This window comes from Dunckerocampus dactyliophorus, chromosome 15, assembly GCF_027744805.1.
Source record: "Dunckerocampus dactyliophorus isolate RoL2022-P2 chromosome 15, RoL_Ddac_1.1, whole genome shotgun sequence".
NCBI classification, from domain to species: Eukaryota; Metazoa; Chordata; class Actinopteri; order Syngnathiformes; family Syngnathidae; genus Dunckerocampus; species Dunckerocampus dactyliophorus.
This window is the reverse complement of record NC_072833.1, coordinates 20,759,434-20,780,129: the sequence shown is the minus strand read 5'-3', so window position 1 is coordinate 20,780,129 and position 20,696 is coordinate 20,759,434. Positions and strand designations below refer to the sequence as shown.

At 40.7% G+C, this 20,696-nt stretch overlaps 1 protein-coding gene across 6 annotated transcripts in view; it reads right to left on the bottom strand.

Annotated features, from left to right (window-relative positions):
• sorcs2 (sortilin-related VPS10 domain containing receptor 2) overlaps positions 1-20,696 on the bottom strand; it is a 206,508-nt gene that overhangs the window by 121,800 nt on the left and 64,012 nt on the right. For all 6 annotated transcript variants that reach the window (XR_008566212.1, XM_054752879.1, XM_054752880.1 and 3 more), the window contains exon 2: positions 14,140-14,207. Coding sequence is in view for 4 of the 6 variants with exons in the window: in XM_054752879.1 (XP_054608854.1) it covers positions 14,140-14,207 (68 nt within the window). In the remaining 2 variants the exon portion in view is untranslated. The remainder of the gene's footprint in view (positions 1-14,139; positions 14,208-20,696) is intronic.

The following is a 20,696-nucleotide window of genomic DNA, read 5'->3' as shown; positions in this document are numbered from 1 at the left end:
ACCGTCTCCATCCTAACAAGCCAGGTAAGCCGCCAGGAGGCGTCTTACGAGGGGGGGACATACTCTCACACATTGCTTGTCGCTCTGCTGACGCCTGTCTGCCGGAGCACACCTGCGGGCAATCAGCAATCTGGACTCCTCTTAAGCAAGGCAGCAGCATCTGTTCGTTGCCAGATTGTACTTCCTGACCTCCCGTTCCTTGCTACCGCTCAGTCCGGCTCCACTACCCTTACCCTGCTTTCTGGCCCTTTACCTGTGCTTGTGCTTACCTGCTCTGTACTGCTTTAGTGTTTTCCTGTTGGTTTGCCTTCAGCGTTTTCTGTTGTTACTTCTAGTTTTTTTCCTGACAGCCTTCTGCTGTCAGTGTTTTATGTTTGTTACCCGAAGTGGATTTTCCTTTGTTTGTACTTTACCTGTTTGGACACTTTTTGTTATTAAACTTTATTTTGTATTTCGAAGTTGCCCTAGTCTTGCGTTGGGATCCTATTTTTCCTGCTGTGGCATCCGCCACTCCTGACACAAGTCATTGTATACAGTATTATATATTCTGTATTATACAATGTTTCTGTCAGTTTTTACTCCTGTATTTATAAATTATTAAGTAATTGCTGAGACATGGATCTGGGAATTAGGATTAAGTAAAATTTGCTTCTTCCTACTCCTTTTTGGACATGTTGAATTGTGCAAGTGTGAACATATTCTTGAAGCATGTTGGAAATAAATTAAACCATTGCTGAAATCTCAACAAAATAGAATTAAATTAAGCTTGACTCCTTATGTAGGTTAAAGGTTAACAGCAGTAAGGTCATGTAAATATATTGTATAATAGCAGGCCCTATATAGTCAGGGGTGGGTGGATCGAGCCAAACATCGATTGTACTGATACCAAAACGATTCAAGCATGATGAGAACAATATTTTTAAGTTCTTTTCTATGTTTATAAATTTTTTTGTTGTGTTGTTCATATTGGTACATCCATCCATCCATCTTCTCTACCGCTTCTCCTCATTAGGGTCGCGGGGGCATGCTGGAGCCTATCCCAGATGACTTCGGGCGAGAGGTGGGGTACACCCTGGACTGGTCGCCAGCCAATCGCAGGGCACATATAGACAAACAACCATTCACACACACATTCATACCTATGGACAATTTAGAGTCTCCAATTAACCTAACATGCATGTTTTTGGAATGTGGGAGGAAACCGGAGTACCCGGAGAAAACCCACGCACGCACGGGGAGAACATGCAAACTCCACACAGAAATGCCCAAGTGGAGATTCAAACCCAGGTCTTCCCGATCTTCTGACTGTGTGGCCAACATGATATAAATATATATAAATTAATATATAAATCACATTAAAGTGAGAGCACGGCGCCCCGAATGCATTATAGTACAACAACAATCCATCAATAAGCGAGGAAGGGTCACTAGCAGAGTATTGATCGACGCTCATCTAGTTAAAGCATTTCCATCAATAAGTCCATAAACTAATTAGCAGCTTTATTTAGGCCAAAGAGACGTGTGTGTGTGTGTGTCTATTTGCGGTGCTGAGAGTCAGGCAGTGCTATTAGGAGGCCAAACTGCTTCCTAAAAGTGTGAAAATGATCCTATCGTCGTTCATATAATCACAATGTTAAGCCAGCATCCCCTATTAAAGCTGAGCTGCTGATCACATGACCTCTGCTCCCACGCCATTGTTAACCCGCTTGGTCTAACAAAATCCGGCCGTCTCCTTGGCGCTGCTGATGCTATGCAAATGAGCCAATTAAACGCTGTCGCTGCGGCGACGGACAGCGGCCACCACCTGCAAGTGTGTGTGACCTGCTAGTGTGCGCAAGGAAGATTCCCACAAGGGAGAACAGATGTACTTGTCACACACGCATCATATTAACTGAACCTGACACTCTTAGGTAACCACAATGAATGCATTGTGAGGTAGAAAACTGGCTTGTAATTTGTGTTATTTACTTAAGGAGGCCCTATCCTACATTTTCAACTTTTCAGCTTTACATATATGTTTCAAATTAGTTTTTTAGGATATAACAATTATGTATCTAAACCTGAGTAAGGCAGCAATGGAAAGATTTGTTTGTTTTTGGGGAACTAAAGACCTACCTCACGGTTAATGCTGGTCTGCTTTCACCACTTTACCAACTGTTTAGTGAACAAAGCACAGTAGAACACTAGATTCTCCGCTATTTATCCAATTATAGCCAACAGACAATTATTTTTTACTGTTTGCTGATAACCTTTCGTACTTAATTGATTGAGGCAGGGGCGGGTCATTATGCAATATAACAGTGAGCGGTGGGGGGGCTGGAGCCGACCCTCCACCTCCTGACCAATGACAACAGAGTAGGCGTGTTCTCTGGAGCATTCTGCAGAATCTGAGCGTTTCGGCCAAGAGGAGAACAATGCAGATTTGCCCTGCACACACCTTGAGATTTATGAAGTACAGTCATCCCTCGCTACATTGCGGTTTGAACATCGCTCCCTCACTCTAGTACAGTTTTTCAGACATTAATTAATAAATGGTCACTGTTTTGTGTTTGACTACAGACTAGTATTAGTCCGGCAGATCAGGCAGATCACTGCAGGGACACAAGAGATGGCCACAGCTGCATAGCATGCCAGCAAGCTAACTAGTTAGTCTCCAATGTATTTATTCTAAAGTAGAAAATCACAAGCTGATGCAAAAACAGTAAGCCCCAAAACATTGCAACCTTTGCCGTAACTTGAAAAACTTGCTGTGAGGCTACAACAATAAAAAAAACCCCGCAAAATCCTGGAGATACACGCATCTCTCGTTTACCGGTTCCAGACCCGATCGGGATATATGAATTTCCACGATGTAGGATTCCTTATTTAGAAGTGGAATTTTTTGTAGTTACGACCTTCTAAATATGGTTTTTAACATTATTAGAACCCTCTGGACATGAAATAACACCCTAATAGTCACATTTACGGCCCATGGACCAAGAGCATTTAATGTAAAAACAAGTAAAAAAAAAAAAAAAAAGAAGCCCAGAAACCATAAATAAACAAACTAGCAACGATGCAACACATACCAATGCTTCTTTTTTCAAATAGGTTTCAATTGAGACACGTTTGCTCAGCTCGTCGGTTATACTCTGGCAAAGAGCAGGGTGCTTTTAATTAATCATCTCAAACCACTCTAAGGGAGGGCATGCTTGAGCTCAATCACTTACTATTGGGTTATTCCATGCATGCAAAGACAGAGGGTCAAGTAGTCCTTTGATGTTGTTACTGTGACTACGTTTACATATACTAAAATAGTCATAAACGAACAAAGCTGGATTCAAATGAATGATTGCAATAATTCACATAAACGTGGTGATTTAAGTGAGCACTGTTAGCTTCTAAAACAAAACTTCCTAAAATGAAAATTTGTCGTTAGTGTTCAATTGGATAAGCCTGAGTGATGCTCAGTGAGGGGTGACAGACAGTCTGACTGGATGTCCAAATATGGGCGTAAGAGAGACAAGAGTATTGACACACACCTCATAATCAATCAATCCATCAAAACTCCCCACATTTGTCATCTCCACAAAGACTGTGCGAGAAGATTATCAGTCAAAGAGGCTTATGTTAAATCCTCGCCGATGTTTCTTTTTTGGCGGCTTAAAGAGGGACACAAGTTGGAGCCAAATGTCCCAAAATGGCCATCGTGATATAATGCAATCTGGCCTCTCATTGTCTGGGATTTTTATCTTTCCATGAAAAGCTTGGATGAGCAAAGGGACGAAGCTTTACTCGGATGAAGGATGGAGCTGACTGGTCAATTTGACAACACTTGCTAGTCAATTCATTAGGTACACCTGCATAATGTGATGAGACAGAATATATTTTTCTCATTTTAGCATAGACGCAATAGTTAAAAAGGTCCAAGGCTATGTTCGCTCCATGCCTAATGTTAAAATCTATGTGGTCATTCTCATGACAAAAATAATGAGCAAAGCGTCCGGGAAGTGCGCATGTATGCGTGTCACATGCTCCTGCTGCGTGTTTACGGAAGTAAAAATTGCCACAATTTGTGGTCTCCTTGGCCTGTTTGTGGTAATTTCATAGATTTTGGCCAACGGTAGTTAACATTTTCTCAACCAAATGATTAAGATTAGAAAGAAAGTGGGCAAGACTTTTGGCTATGGCAGTTTGTGGAGACCTGATGTGACGTCTGTTCCGAGGAGCGTGTGGGTGGATGTCGGAGCCAGGAGTGGTGGGACATTGACGTGAGCCTCTTCACTCACACTTTTTAAAATAATTTTTTGAATACAAGGAAAACTTTTGCCTACATCGGTGAGTGCTACGAATGGGAACCTCTGGTCTCTGCCTGATACGATACACATGTCGATTTACAGTACTAGCATCAATAACATACATTTACCTCGGGAGATACCTCTTCCTCAATTGGCGATTCGATGAGATCAAATTTACCGCTTGATCACGATGCATCACAATTCAAATTGCCTAGCTTAAATTTTTTTTTTGTATAATGTGCTTTGCACTGATTAAAATTGAAGGAAGCGATTTGAGGCTTACTTATTTATGTATTAACGTTAACGGAAATTTCCTTTAATTGTACTAGTTTTTTGACGCAGGCTTAACGTGCACGCCTCCTGTTTGACCCCCGGACCACACCATAGTTTGAGGAAACTACTTGATGCGCAGCCACAAGTGGGAACAAATATTGAGCAGAAATAGAAAAAGAAAAGGTAAGTTTAGCTTCAAAGCCCTGGCAGATGGCTCTCGCAACAACACCGAAGTTATTTGTATCTACTGTCGCTGTGAGTTGAGTTTTCACAGAGTACGTCGACTGCCAGAAAGAATTAAAAAGGTACTGGAGCACTAATACTGTCATTTATACAGTGGTACGACTGTCCCAATTAACTTTTTTACATGCGCGCCATCTCTTGCGAGCCATCTCTTTTTTGCTTTAAACTGCAATCTAAAATGTATGTTATGACCTGCTAGTTACCGGCAGGCATAGCCAAGGACAGCTATTTGGTGGCTTGTGTCAATGTGACCATGACTGAAGACGAGAATGGACCTAAATTGCATTAGAGCCGGCAAAAACATCAAATTTTTCGCGCGGTTAACTGATTTATTGATTATCGTGCCAGGCCTAAGCCTGGACTTTGTTTATCTGAGAGGTGCACCACACAAATGTGCACATTAGCACTCAATAAGGTTAATAAATCTTACCTTTATGCATTCCCACATAGTATCACCATTTGGGACAGAATATGAGGTGACAGAAATGTGGGAAAAATACAGTAAATCTGTGCAGCGTGGGAAAAAGTTAGATGGTACGTTCAAGGACTGTTGAACAAAGTGGGACAAGTCGCCACTCGCATTAAACAAGCAAAAACTGGGGGATTTCTAACTCTTTTCTAACTTTTTTTTATGAAAGAATGGCCTATAGTTGCAAAATTGATATTCCTTTACATAAAATTTGATGTAGTTATTTAAAAGTAATATTATTTTTTTAGGTGGTTTTTTTTTCCATCATTGCGCCTGTGCGTTCACTGCGGCCCGGTGGTTGGGGACCCCTGCCTTACAACAGGCTTGGGGATATTATGTGCTCTTTTACACATTTGAAAATACTGTCAGAATTATGAGTTAACTATGGACAAAATGCAATTAATTGCGATTAATTATTTGAATAGAGTGACAGTCCTACTTTATACATAAAGTAAGCTATAGCATCTGTTATGGCTTTGGAGTGATTGGAGTTGACAGCCAGTTGTCCGCTGAGAAAGGATGAAATGCTCGGCTCACCATGTGTGGAATTAAAGCCTGGAGAGTCACTTTCGACGCTGATTCATGTCATCATTTCAAGTGAGTTATAAGGTTCGTCGTGCTTCCAGTGTGTTTGACAGCAGCGTGGCACATTTTGCAAATTGTTTCTCTTGTAAAGCCCGCAGTGTTTCCAAACTCTACATTTGAAGTGTGGAGGTGAATGTATCTTGTTGTTGTATTTTGTTACGTACACGGGCCCAACCACAATCCTTGAGTTTTTTTTGTTAAAATACATAAAAACCGAATTTAAGCGATACAAGGTAAAATCCGATAAAACTCAAATTTTCCCCCTAAATCATAGAGATTTGAACTTGCTCTGCCGAGTCCTATTTGCATTCGTATTGATGGCTCGATGCAAAGTGCCGAATCTTCCCACCGCTAGTGAGTACCTTTATCCAAGTCTCGGTAAGCACAAAAAAACACGCCTTTCGACGGCGTATAGGTCGGATATATGCGATCTCACTGTTCAGACTGTAGCTCGGATGCATCAACATATCAAATTTATATCTAAATAGTTCGAATGGGGCCTGAGTCTCATTTTGAAGAAAGCAGAATTATACTGTTCACACTGACATGAAAAAAACAGATACAGGTCACATATGTGCAAAAAACATCAGAACTGACCTACAGTGTGAACGTAGCCCTAGTGGCCAAGTTTCCTGCAAGTAAAGTAGACTCTTATTAAAAAGAATGTTTTATAGCAGTTTATTTAAATTGGGTAGTAGGGAGGGGGAGTGTTTCAAGCTCTTGCCGTGAAATGAGATAAGAGTGATGCAGCAGCAAGGGAGATGAAGTGGCGAGTTAAAAGGAAAACGTTGAGTGCTGTTATGGGATGTCATAACAGGATGAATTATGATAAAATCTCCAGAATAAACCATAGATATCCTTTTTATATTGACTGTTATGTTGCACTTTATGACCCTGTGTCTGCATGAATAAGCAAAAGTAGCACATGGAAGTTCCTACATTTAACTCTGTAAATCAATCATTCGTATTGCTGTTGTGCACAAAATCTACAGTACAAGTATATGGCTAATATGAAGAATCCTAACGAGACCAATGGGGGACAAAGGCCATTTAACTTAGCAGCAGAGTCACTTACAATGACAGACAAAATACAATAGAGCCGCTCCAAATTGTATTATTAGAAGCTCCAAATGTACTGTATATTTACTGTGCAAGTATGTAGAAGTACACTACATGGTCATATTTGGAGTGCATTGCAGTCATATTAGGAACATACACCAAACAACAATAATAAACATACAGTTAAATTAATGACAAAACTGAGCCTTGTTATGTTGGCGCATGTTATTTCCGTGTATCTATTTGTTTGATATTAGCCTATATAGAGTGCTTTCAAACAGTATGCACATGGATGTGACAGACAAATGGTGGCTGTAACACCTCTCAAACACCAGATCTTGAGCATTAGCGACCTGCTAACGTTTAGTGCTGACACCTTGTGTGTCAACCCGGCCTTGAACTCACTATTTTTTTTTTTTCGCACATGCATCAGTGCACTTAGCATGTGCAAGAACTCCCAGTGTACTGCTAACTGGGCATCCTGCTAATGTCCAATAGAAAGTAGTTTTTACAAGGATAATGCTCAGCTATGATTGACACTGTCCGAGACGTTATTATATTAAAATAATGTTTAATATCGTGCTTGTGCGATTAGTTCCTCATTTTGACCGCAAGCAGGTGTACCTAATGGCCAGAAACACATTTTGAAAAATGCCTGTGGTTATTTCAGAGTACAAAAGGAATGGTTAAAACACATAATAGCAAGAGAAGGTAATTTCTTTAAAAAGTGTGTGTGAAGAGCTGCAGCTGAACTGGAATGCTGTGCAAAAAATGTGTAATTTCAAGAAAAGTTAGAATTTTGAGGATGTGGAAATTTGTTTGCCTGAATGTTTTGGTGCTGGAATGGTTTGAATGGGTCGAGAAGTGTGGAAGACGTAAGACTTCTCAAGCTCAAAGGGGATTCGTGTTTTGGAAAGTGCGGCATTTTGGGAAAACTGGGAATCTTTGGAATGTGAAAAATAGATAGCTTGAATGTTTTGATGCTGGAATGGTTTTAATGGGTTGATAAATGGAAAAAATTTGATAAACTGAAAATTGACAGCCTTAATGTTTTGGTGTAGGAATAGTTTGAATAAGCTGAGAAATCAAAGGGGTTACAATCAAAGGGCATTTGCGTTACGGAAAATTTGGGGAATGTGTAAAATGTTTAGTCCGAATGTCCTGAGCGCAATGTTTTCATGTTGGAAAAGTTTGAATGAGTTGAGAAATGTTACAAATGTATAACTTGAAAAAATTGTCCATTCGTTTTCAATGGGAATTGTGTTGCGGAAATTGTGAAATTGAATATGTGAATGCACTGTGAAGGATGTGTTCGCTAACCATTGTGTCCTGAATGAGCTGAAGATTTTGATATTGGAATGGTTTGAATCGGTTGAGAAATGTTGAAATAATTGAGTGTCAAAAAACGCTGTTCAGCATTTGTATTTTTTTCCAACCTGGAATGAAACAAGCCTGCATTTCATTTCAAGTATCACAAGTATCACATAACAGGAAGATCAAATCCAAAAATCTTGTTAAGTCATCTTTCATTCAAAATAAAAGGCAAGGTTGGTTTGAATTTTGGATAGCAAGTAAATAAACATCACCTATGAAGCCTGAGCAAACACTGTGAGGAATATTTCTCATTTCAAACACATCGCTGTTCAATATTTGACTTTAATGTGTTGATCATGTTATGTTTTCTTTGGTAGTGAAGCGCTTACCTAAAGAAGAGTGAAAAAGAAGATGAGGAGGGAGGAGGGGGTGCAACCATGGAAGAAAGGCCCTCTGGGTGTGTGTGTGTGTGTGTGTGTGTGTGCATGTGTGTGCGGTGTGTGTGAGATGTTCCAGGAGGCCATTTTGATTAGAGGCTATGTACAGTGTGTGTGTTTCATGTTTTATGAAGACTGAGATTCAAGTCGCTTTTACCCTCCAGCCTTGGGCAGCAGTGAAATCACACTACTGTAGCCTCTATAAGTGTGTGTGTGTGTGTGTGTGTGTGTGTGTGTGAGTGTGTGCGTGCGTGCGCACCACTTTCTCTCTCAGCTTTCCTCTCTTTCTGCCAAAGCTGAGGATTTTCAGCTTCCTCACATCATTTACAGTCGCATCCAGCCCTCTTCTTCCTCCACTACAATCTCACCTTTTAAAGTCCATAAAAGTCAGCACTGATTGGGTCCCATCAGCTGTTCCTAATATTTTGGTGACATCATTAAATGGACGACAGGGGTACTTAATGGTGATGGTGAATACGTGATGCTTCCGTTCCACAACACCATAGAAACACACTATATTACTGTGTCACAGGTGGCACACTTTCACACATACTCTTAGCATTTGGAGTGCATAAGTGAACACCCTCAAAATGCTAAGTATAAGTATGGATATGCGCGAACTGAGACACAATGTCGCATTCTATTAGTTCTGTTGCAGGTTTGTACTGTGTTTAGTCCCCATGTGCTAATGTGTGCCTTGAGTGGCTCCTGTGTCTTGCCCCGACCCTTGTGTTTCCGAGCAAGCGGACCAAGACTTCTAAGAGAAATATGGTAAATATAGCAGAATAGAAAAATAACCTACATATTCAACACAGCAGACAGCATTTTGGTCTTGGTTATGTCACGTAATATGTCATAAAAGCTGACCAATCAAGTTCTTACTTTAAGCACATGTTCTTTACTGTGCAGGCTTTGGTACCATGACAGAAATACCAGTGTGAACGCTAAGTGCCCCTCACCAAAGTGAACATCTTTTTAAAACTTTTGGTCGGGACCAGAGTTCCCCACCACACAGCCTAAGTCTGCCAACAAGCCATACTGCAAATGCATGCTTCTGCCGCCATCTTTGGAGGTTACGGTACACCGACAACTTGGCGTATGTGGTTTTAATGGATAAATACAATTTTATACTGTCCACAGAGGCACTCTTCATGATTATACCAGACTGTTGCTCAAATTTGGGCACAGAACCAAGTTCAACTCTGCTTTCCACTCATTATAATTATAGTTATGCTCTGATTTTTGTACATGCCTTCTCGTGTATTACCATTTATGTATCTGTATTATATTAGAAGCATTGAGTTGACCTGCATCACAGACCTCAACAAACAACATATAAAATATAAATATAAATAAATATAGCATGAATTATACAACCGCTCTTACTAAGGGTGCCAGATTCAGACCAAAGGTAACAATGATTTAACTGTACACGACTAAAAAGAATGCCACTTTAACTATTACACATGTACAAAATAACACTTAAAGAGCATAAGACGGTCAAAAGTAATCATTTTAACTACAGCAAAGCATGCTGGGAAACACTTAACCCACACATTCCACTGCTGCAAACTCTTGCGGGATGTTTTTTTGCGTGATGTTTTTATGTCGATATAAAATACTGTAGCTTTTGCCCGGATGCTGAAAGAATGACCAAAATGTGGTTGATCAACAATCAATTTACTGAAAGGGCCAACCACGCCAAAACAACCACAGTCATACATCCGCAGCCGTATCCCCATCTTCCCAACCTTTTCCTGGCTCATCCAATCAGCAGTCAGGATACGTTCACGGCTTCAGAGACGGAAAGTAGTAGCAGGAACAAATGGACATGAACACGGATGTTTAAAAAATGCACATTTCCCCCACTGTGATGTAAAGAAATTGTCCATCCACACGAGTTTTAAAAAGAAACGGTTGTCATGCGGATTTTGTCGAATGATTCTGTATTAGAGGTTCCCTGGCCGTGGATATTTAACACAACGCAAAAATGATCTTTTTTTTTTTTTAAACACCAAAGTACAAAATGCTAACTTAACCTTAAGCTTATCAGTTCATTCTTATGTTGAGTTGCCTCTTACACTGAATGTCTGTCTCTACGTGCAACTCAAATTCACACAATGCAGAAAAAAACGTCAAACTAATTTGTGCTGTCGTAGCAAAGTGGCTCCATAGGCAGATTTGGTTGTGACATGACATGAATGATCACACCTAACATTTAGCACCTTTCTGTTTGTTTTTAACAGGCGGCCATATTGGAAAGGTTCAATCCTGATGTGATGCTGCAAAGTTAATATAGGCCAGTTTATAGTGACTTTCTATACACCATGAACAACATAATGCCAATTCATTTAATCGTTTCAAGTTTTTACATAGCAACGTCCTAAAAATTATCCCTGCATTCAACAATTTGATCTGTTTTGGGGGGAGAATTGGGTGTGAATGGGTCTGTGTCCTGTAACAATAAAACCATCAACATGCAAACGTGGGAAAAAACATACATACATAATTCGTGACCTCCAGGGAGACTTAGTAACTAATGAGAGGCTGCGGCTTTGAAGATCTCGGAGAGGACGAATGGCATGAATTAAGTAGCAACATCAGACACATTTGCGGTATGAGGGGGGAAGAAGCATCAGTTACAAACCCTGTCTGCTCTATTTTCTGTTATGAAACGTCTCCTCTGTTGTACCTGCAAGGTCAGGCTCGGTGTTGGAGCATCTGCTAGGGATTAGATGGAAAGGAGAATTGATATTCTCTGAGGAAGCGCACGCAAGCAAGATTCTTGCTGTGAAAAAAGTGCTAAAGGCTGAATCCCAATTCTATCCCTTAGCCCTTCCCTTTCGTCTTTCCCTTCCCCTTCCCCTTGCCCCTTAAAACTGAAGAAGCCACTGAGAAATGGGACGCCACTTGTTTCTCATTACACAGTCATCCTTCACAGCTTTTTGATGGGACATAGGCAGATGAGACAATTCCATTTTTCCTAATAAATGTTTCCGACCATTAACTAAGGTGCATACTAGGGATGCGCCAATAGATCGGCCACCGATCAGTATCGTCCGATTTCTGTAAAAAAAAAAAAATCACATGATCGGCATATGCCGATGAATGCCTTTCAGCAGCAATCACAAAAGCCGATCACCTGTGGCTACCACTATTGCAGCCCGCAGCAACACTTTCGTGCAGTGTAGTGTCTTGCCCTAACTAACATCTTGGGCAGTGTCGTCCTCCTACTTTCCTTCAAAACAAAAACCATCATGTCTGCTGTGTGGAGCTTAACTCCCAACACATACCACGAAACCTATCTTGAGGAGGTAGCACGTTAAAAAGCTTTAATACGCCATTGGAAGAACAGAGACTTGACGGGGTATGGTGAGTTTTGGAGGCTCACGGTGTGATCATTAATCAGACGGCAGCTAACTTGGCCGTGTGGCTAACACTCACCCGTATGTGTGTGATGGTCAGACAGCTAAACTGATGACCCGAAAAATAACTGAATTCCAACGAGAGCAGCCTTTCTCAGTGGTTGAAGACACCGGGTTCGCCAAAGTCTCCTTAAAGAAGGCGGCTCATCCTCTGGAAGTTTCACAAGTTGTATATGTGATGTAAAATATGTTTTTGTCTAAATTCCTTTTTTCATATCATATAGGCAATAGCAGGGGTCCAACCAGGAATTCTGGGTCCCATGGAAAGCAATCACGTTGCTCCCCCCACCCCATTGATTAATTACTAATTTTATTAGTAATTAACTATTTTTTGGGCCCCCTGGCAGTCAAGGGACCTTTGAATTGTCCTGACTTTATACGGCAACCCTGGCCAATAGCACTCATCATCAATAAACTGAAAAATGTTCCATTAATCCATGTGATCGGTATCGGCAGATTTCAGTCCAAGATGATCGGCATCGGAATCAGTAGCATAAAACCCTGATCGGAGCATCTCTAGTGCATACATTTCTACATTATTTCAATGTTATATAGCCATACCTTGCCCAATCTCACTTACCAATACCTTTTCTTTCATAAAACACACACAAATTTACAAACTGTAACATTTATTGCAACAAACAACAAACAACTAATGTATATACTAACTAATGTATATAATGTATATCAATAACAGTTTACAACTTAGCACTGTAATAACATTTCTAAAAATAGAACATGTATCAAATATACATATGAAATAGAAAGAACAATATAACAAACTTTATGAACATCAACAAATGTATTAACCTTATCAAGCAATATTTCAAAGTTTAAAAACCTCCCTGTTTTGGCCTCAGTCTCCTCCCGTCGTTGATGTTCTCGCTGAGATTCTTTGCTAAGAAATTCGAGAATAGCATTTTGTTGCACTTGACTAATCCATACTGGGATTGCAGCTTTTGAATGGTCCTGGAGTGCTGTGTGGTGTAGTAGAGGTCTGACTTCACTTGGCTCAGTATCTCCTGCAGGAATGACACATATGCATGATTGATGGGGTCCAACTACAAATGAACTCATTGAAATACAGTAATAATAGCAATAGTAGTATAGTATTAGTGTGCTGAAAACAAATATAGAGTAATGGTACAATAAAAATAGATGAGACAAGGTTAAATTCCAAAAGTTGAATGAACTTTGATAATGTGGTGTGCTGCCCACATACTGTATGGACATTGTGTTTACATCTTTGATTTAGCTCACTTCCTGACCATCCATACTGTATGCTGAATATAATAAACATCTCTCACCATGAGGATTGTTGGGGGACTAGGGAGGCTATAATTCACAGCAAACAGACAGATTTTATACGTGAACATCACAGTATACTTCAGTAATGTAGATTACCCTTGCTAGCGAGCGATTTTATAAATACAACTTACAATTAACAGGCTAATGTGGTCGCTATCTAATCTAATCATTTATGAAATGCAGTAGATTGCGGTGAAGTCAGATAAAGATGTTAGCCAGCTAGTTATAACTAGCAGCAACCAACAATTCAAAACATGATGAATATTTAGTAACAAATGACTGAATATCTAATAAAACATGAGTGACTTTACTGTGAAAATCAATAATTATGCGTAATTACTTACATTTATATGCTTCTTTCGATGTCCGCTCTGCCGCTCTACCTCTTCATTTCAAGTCTGGTCCCCGATCACACTTGGTTTCGAGGGCTGTACACCCTCAGCACGTACCCAGTATCCGTTGATTTTCGTGAGCATGTAAGTCCTAGGGGTAAGGGCTAAGATAAGGGGGAAGGGGTAAAATTGTGATTCAGCCTGAGTGAGCCTGAGAGCCCCTTTTCCACCATCATCAGCCTCCTGGTGCAACTCTCAGCTCCTCACAAGTCACATGTTGATGTTTCTCTATTTGGGCCCTGTCTGCTCCTTTTTGACCTCAGCGCTGCTGCTGAAAGATCTACAGCCACCCACGGGCCAGACGTAACATGAGGTCATCCCCCAACAGATGGACAGCACTAAACATTTTTGGCCTACCTCCACAGAGAGCTCTCCAGCACCTTGGTGGAGTCAGCGTGGTAGTACTTGGTCAGAATGAGAATAACCTACAAAGAGAGGAGAGAGCCGTTGAGTTGCATTTAGAAACATCTTTTTCCAAAGTGCTCTCATGTGCAGTTTGTGCTCTTAACACGCTTTCTGACATATCTGCTGAGTTTCATGTGCAGCTTGACTTCTTTAAAACAAGCTTTCTTACATGAAAAATTGAAAGGAATCAGGTCAGATGCACATTTCCCGATTATTGAGGGCAGGTCAAAGCTGTCATGGCTAATGGGCTGCAATAATGGGAATGGGAGATATGGGTATTCCCATTATTGCACGCCATTACTTCAGCTGTCGGAATGTTACATGAAGAGCACAGTGATATGATCCTATATTGATAGTGGTCATGAAATGAAAAAAATGCTGTATTACGGCTGCTTGCACAATTTGATGAGATCTATACCAATATAAATCATGAATAGGTTTATTTTTGTCGTTGTCCTCCGTGTACTGCATGAGACTGAGGATATCTGTATTACGTGGATACTAGAGCATGTCTTCCAAAGCATTTGGATACCAATATGGGGTGCCACAAATGTCATCGATAAAACTGAGCAATATAAGCTAATTTTGTTTGTATGAATGATACATGGCAGTCCAGGGCATAACCCCCCCATGTATGCTCACTCAGTCAGACTGTCTTTTACATTTATCCGTTTCCTGACAGCATTGGGATTTGTGCTGTCATGTTGCAGAGTGTCAGCAGGTCAGACAGCACATGGTGCCCAGAGGCTTGATTGACAGGACATCTTGACACTGACAGAAGTGGCACAAAAGGAGATGTGTTGGTGCATAATGGCCCAAAAAGGGGTGGAGCTTATGGCAGCTGTTGAAAGTTGTATTTGCAAACAGTACTTGGCCACAGGCCCATGCTTCCACAACCTGCCTGCAGTTGGTCATGAAAAGAAACAACATTTTGGAAGTTGTCCTCCTGCATTTTTGCTTTTCAGCAATTAGGGTCGGCTCAAAGCCGCTACCAGAATTTGGGACTGAGAGAATAAGCGGCAAGGGCGCTGGATATGTTTTCACAACAGCACTACCATCAAAGTCCGTCTCCAGGCTCTTTGGCTCAAAGTGGTCCAAACTGAGGACCCCAAAATGTCAAATTTTAAAAAAATGTTTATGGACTTCTGAGGATATTTTCCCACCAAGAGCAACCAGGCTGCCAAGGATGATTAAAGTGAAATGAGCATGCAGCCCGCTTCTCCTTTTCTCCTCTTTCTTCTTTTTACTGTCTCAACAAGCTTCTTCACTGAGTGGAATTAGACAGAATACATTCTATATGTCTCTCAGGCTTTCAAAGCAGAACTGCTGCGGATTCCAAAAAAAGACCATAGTAGTCATATAACGGCTCTTTTCCACTGTGCCGTTTAACAATTCAGTCCAAAAAAAAAAAAAGTGTACATTCCAAACTTTGGACATTTTTGGATGGCAATTGGCGATTCTCATGTTACACTGGCACTTTTTTGTTGTTTTCACTATCACACGTTGAATCTTACAGCTTTTTAGACTTTTATGGCTGTTACCCAGCCGGGTAATTTGAGCCCAAATTTGAGTTTTCACAGCCGTAACGTTATATACAGTACTGTACAGGCCACTGTGCTGTACTGTACTCACATACTGTATTTCATGTAGGCAGCCTTCTTGTTGCCACACTCCCTCTCCTGTAGGGAAGTTAGCCGCTTACGCAACCTCCAAGTGTGATAGCACTCCGAAAGCATAGTATTCCAAGACAATAATGATCCAAATAGAATTTCAAAAGGGGTAAAGTGGACCGTCCAGGAGCTACGACTGTTTGGATGTGGCGATGGACACAGCTTGGCTGAGTTTTTTAAGACGCAAATTGGATCTTGATTGATGTAATTCAGAAGTTTTACAGCCGTTTCGTTTGTTACTCACACTGTTTCGTGACATTACTCAGATGTTCAATTTTTCAGTAAGTTGCGCTGACTGAAGGCTTTAGTCACACTTAAGCATACGTTTCTGAGAAGTGTTTGACAATACTCATACTCATTAAGTTCTATCTACCGGCCAAAAATTTGCCACCGTATGACACCATCTGACATAAATACTTAGACGGAGGTTTAGGGCATGATTCTCCACTAATTGGGTTGCACAACCATTCTGCGTGGCTTGCAGACAGCTAGTCAAAAATGACATCAAAATATGTAATATACAACTGACGTGTTTTTTCGAAGTAGCCGTCTTTTCCCTTGGCATATACTGTACTCATTGCACAGTTATAAGTAACATATCAGATTTTGTGGTCTTAGTACATTTTTTATATTTAATTTTAATTGATGTCTTATTTATATGTATGCATAATTACGTGTAATAATGTTTAAAATAAATTATCTAACTCAGGAGAGTTCAAAGTGCAGTGCGAGGGCAACTTGCGGCCCATCGCTGTTTTTTTTTTTTTTTTATTGGCACATTCTAAAAATATAATTTTAACAAGGAAGCTAAAAAACAAGCAAAATTGGGAAAGAATATCAGTAATTTTACTTGAATATGTGAAAATATTAAGACAATAAAGTTGTAATCTAATGAAAAATGAACAGCATTAGTAGCATTAAAGGAAAGACATAATTAATTCATGATAGTTGAAAATAGTTGAAAATACGTTATTTTTCTTATAAGTTGTAATATTATGACAACCAAACAAATCAAAATCAAGTTGTCATTTTTTGAAAATTATGTTGGGGAAAAAGGTAAAAAAAAAAAGTACAAAATATTCTTCTGAGCATTACAAGAAGAAAATTTACAAAGATTAATTAAGAAGAAAGTTTAAATATTTGGAAAATAAAAAAAACAACAGCAAAAATGGGGAAGAAAGTTGATACTAATAATAGGATTTTTCACATATCACAAAGCTGAGATGCAGTTTTTTTTCTTGAAATGTATGTAATTTGTTAGCATACGTGTTGCTTTACAAAATATCAAAGTGGACCTTGCATCCAAAGTTTGGACACCCCTGATCTAAGCGATTTAAAAAACAAATACATTTGCTTGGTTTGACAAAAATAAAAATGGGTCGTGACTAAATGACCATTGGAAAATGTGGGTCCACAGTGACGTGTTTCTTTCATGCCCATACAGGTTGCTCATGAAAAGGTTAACAAGAGAAGAAGAGGATAATTCACTTTTGTTAAATTAAAAAAAAACATTTTAAATGCTTCGTGGTCGCATTTATAAAGTAGTGAACAGAACAAGATGAAGAAGAGGGAAATTTGAAATGATTTTTGTACTCTATGTATACTGTACTCTACTTTTTTTTACTGATGATTGAGATCGAAGGGCGTGTCCACCAGATCTTTACAGCTGCCGTAAAGTGCTTTGTTTGTGCAGCAGGCTGAAAAATGTCAGCCGTGCGGAAGTACTTCTGTATTGTAAGTATTCCGACAGCCACTTGCAATGACTACAAAATGATAATTTCAAGGGCTGGTATTAGCAAAGCTGCATTCAATACCATAATGTTAACACTTCATCTGAGGACCAAACATAAAAAGAAACACAAAGTGGTTAGCAAAGCCATTGACAAAAAGGCTGCAACAAACACTGGACTTTCAGAGAACAGACAAATATTCAAAACAGAGGGAAAAGGCAAAGCGGATCACTGAAAAGGTAACTGAATTTATTGCTCCGGACAACCAGCCGATCTCCGTCTCTGTGGATTGTGGAGTGTTGCTGTCTTTTAGAATGTATGGATCCACGGCATCTTCTGCCATCACCATCATGCTAAATTCTGCACAATGTGCATGATACATATGATGCATGAAGGTGAGTGTACATAAGAGACGCACAATGCAATATTGACAATACAAGATGGTATAAAAATGTTCTGCTGCAATCTTAATGTGCACAATTTGTGTCTTCACATAAAGTTGCCTTTTTTGTGAGTCCAAAAATGGCTTGTCCCCTCTTATTCCAGACTGATGAATTGTTTATGTGTGTGGTCTGTTTCTGGAGAATGCAAAGGAAGAAGGCAGTGTCAGCACACTTTCCTGGAGTAGTTGAATGAGTGCATTCTTCCTCTTGGAGGCCAGCAGCAGCTTCCCTCTTTCACAAGTTTCCTTCTCGCTGTCTTCTTGTCAATGCACAATCGCACACAAGCCACGGCAGTGTCCCCAGGCCGGGACAGGCGCCATATTGTCGCCTCTCCCAGAGGTCAAAGTGAGTCCTGGCCATGATCTTGCCTCTCAATGGACTCTGTTGTGTCTCCTGCATGCAGTCACTCCGAGGTCTTCACTGTCCTGTTGACTTCCCCCCAATAAAAGTCACTGGACTCATTCTCCTCCATGGCTTACTAACAAAAGAAGCCACAGTGGACGATGTTGTGGTCACGCTATGACAATCCAGCACTGCTTCCTCCAAAAAATGTATCATCTCAGTCAACTTAAATTTTTTTCTTTATATGCATCAACTGGTTTGGCTGCGGGACCCACCATCACCCCTCAATGACAAGTGGTGACCCATCCATCCATCCATCCATCCATCCATCCGTCTTCTATGCCGCTTATCCACACTAGGGGCGCGGGGGTATGCTGTAGCCTATCCCAGCACACATATAGACAACCATTCACACTCACATTCACACTTATGGACAATTTAGTCTCCAACAAACATATGCATGTTTTTGGAATGTGGGAGGAAACCGGAGTACGGGAGAAAACCCACGCACACACGGGGAGAACATGCAAACGCCACACAGAGATGCCCAACAAAGATTCAAACTCTTGACTGTGTCGCCAACAGGCTAACAACAAGGCCACCATGCGGCCCAGTGGTGACCCACACTGCAGGAATTTTTGTGATCAGTGCGCATGAAAACAAAAACAAAACAAACAAAAAATATTAGCAGTATAAAAGCCCATGTTAGCAAGAACATGAGTGACTCATGAATGTGGACCTTGAGGCCGTGCCTGCTCTGTGCCCGCTGTATGTGTGCATGGATACCACTGGAGGGCTTTTACGGTTACATAACACGCTTAAAAACAACTTTCCGACAGACAAAATAGGATGATTTGGAGCGTGGATCATTCCCTAGTGCTGCACCAAACACTTCCCGATATTTCCGCAGAAAAGGACACCAGCTCGCCAAAAATAAAGTACTCCATTCATCCAAATATTGCCAATTACCTCTGTCCAATGGCTGCCTTAATGGTTGGGGACACCGTACAGTAAATCTGGCCCGTGCTCTTTATTTGAGGCCAGTCGCTGACCCATGCACTCGTTACCATTTTAACGGCGCTTTGAGATTGCCGCCATTCATGAAATGTCTCAGGGCGGAGAGGAGAGGAGGGCAATTACACGCACCTCTGCCTCGCCCCACACAAAGTCTTCACTTGGTTCAGTCCAACAGGAGCACATCTGGACAGCAAAGCAGCACTGCCGTTTGTTAGTTTTTTGCAGCTCCATAAAATCTACTCTGTTTCATCCCCTTGTCTTTCATCTTCTGGGTTGCTCACCTGGTATCCAGCTAGACGCTGTAGTCAAGCTCTACTTAAGCTGCTGCATTAAATTATTCCCAACAAATACAAAAGGCATCAAGCTATCTTTGGAAAACCTCTAAGCATATTAAAAAAAAAACAGTTATCCATGAAAATACATGTTTCCTCGCGTGGGGTCCCGTGGAGACGGCTCATGGGCTCCTCCTAACAGCTAAATGGACTGACAGGACCACGCCAACGGAGCTGCTTAGATGGGAGATAATCTACTGCTGGGACTCGGAGGCCCTCGGGGAAACTAAGACGAGATATGGGACATGACGGGAGATGAGGAGCTCGTGAGAGCCCGGGAACAAAGAGACAAAAGGAAGGAGCTGGAAGCTAAGCTGAAGCGTCGCCAGGGAGAATGCTGCATGAAACGAGCCAGGAGACGAGTGATTCAGGGGAGGAATGCAAAATATAAGCGGAGCGGGAGGTTGGAAGTGTGAAGGCGTTAATGGGGATGACAATCAATGGAGCGGAGAGACCAAGCCTTCTGGCACTCTAAACCTGTTTATCGATCAGAGCAGCTTACAGTGGACAAGACTTCCATGGGGCTCCAACACAACTTAATCCAGCGCCCAGTAATCACTGATTCCCTTCAAGGTGGGATGTTAGCATTCAGCAGTCAAGGATGACAGAATTTAGATGGACTTAGAGAATTTAGATGACAGCATTTGGTCTTTATGGGAATTTAGCAGGGTTTTGCACAAAAAATGCATTGTAAGTAGTAGGAAACCAGACTTGTTTTGTTACTTTATGGTATGGACCTGCTAACCATGACAGCAGTGTGGTCAGGGGAGGCAGGTGTGACAGAGCCTCATGATAAAAAAAACAAATAATAAAATAACATAAAATATTAATATTCTATTCTATTAATAATCTATTGAACAAATAAATATACATTTATTTTCTGTTTGATTCCAATTGTTTTAAAAAACATTTTCAATAAAAATGACAGAATTTCCACATTTCCTGATCAAATACGGCGCCTCTTCTTGGCTTAAT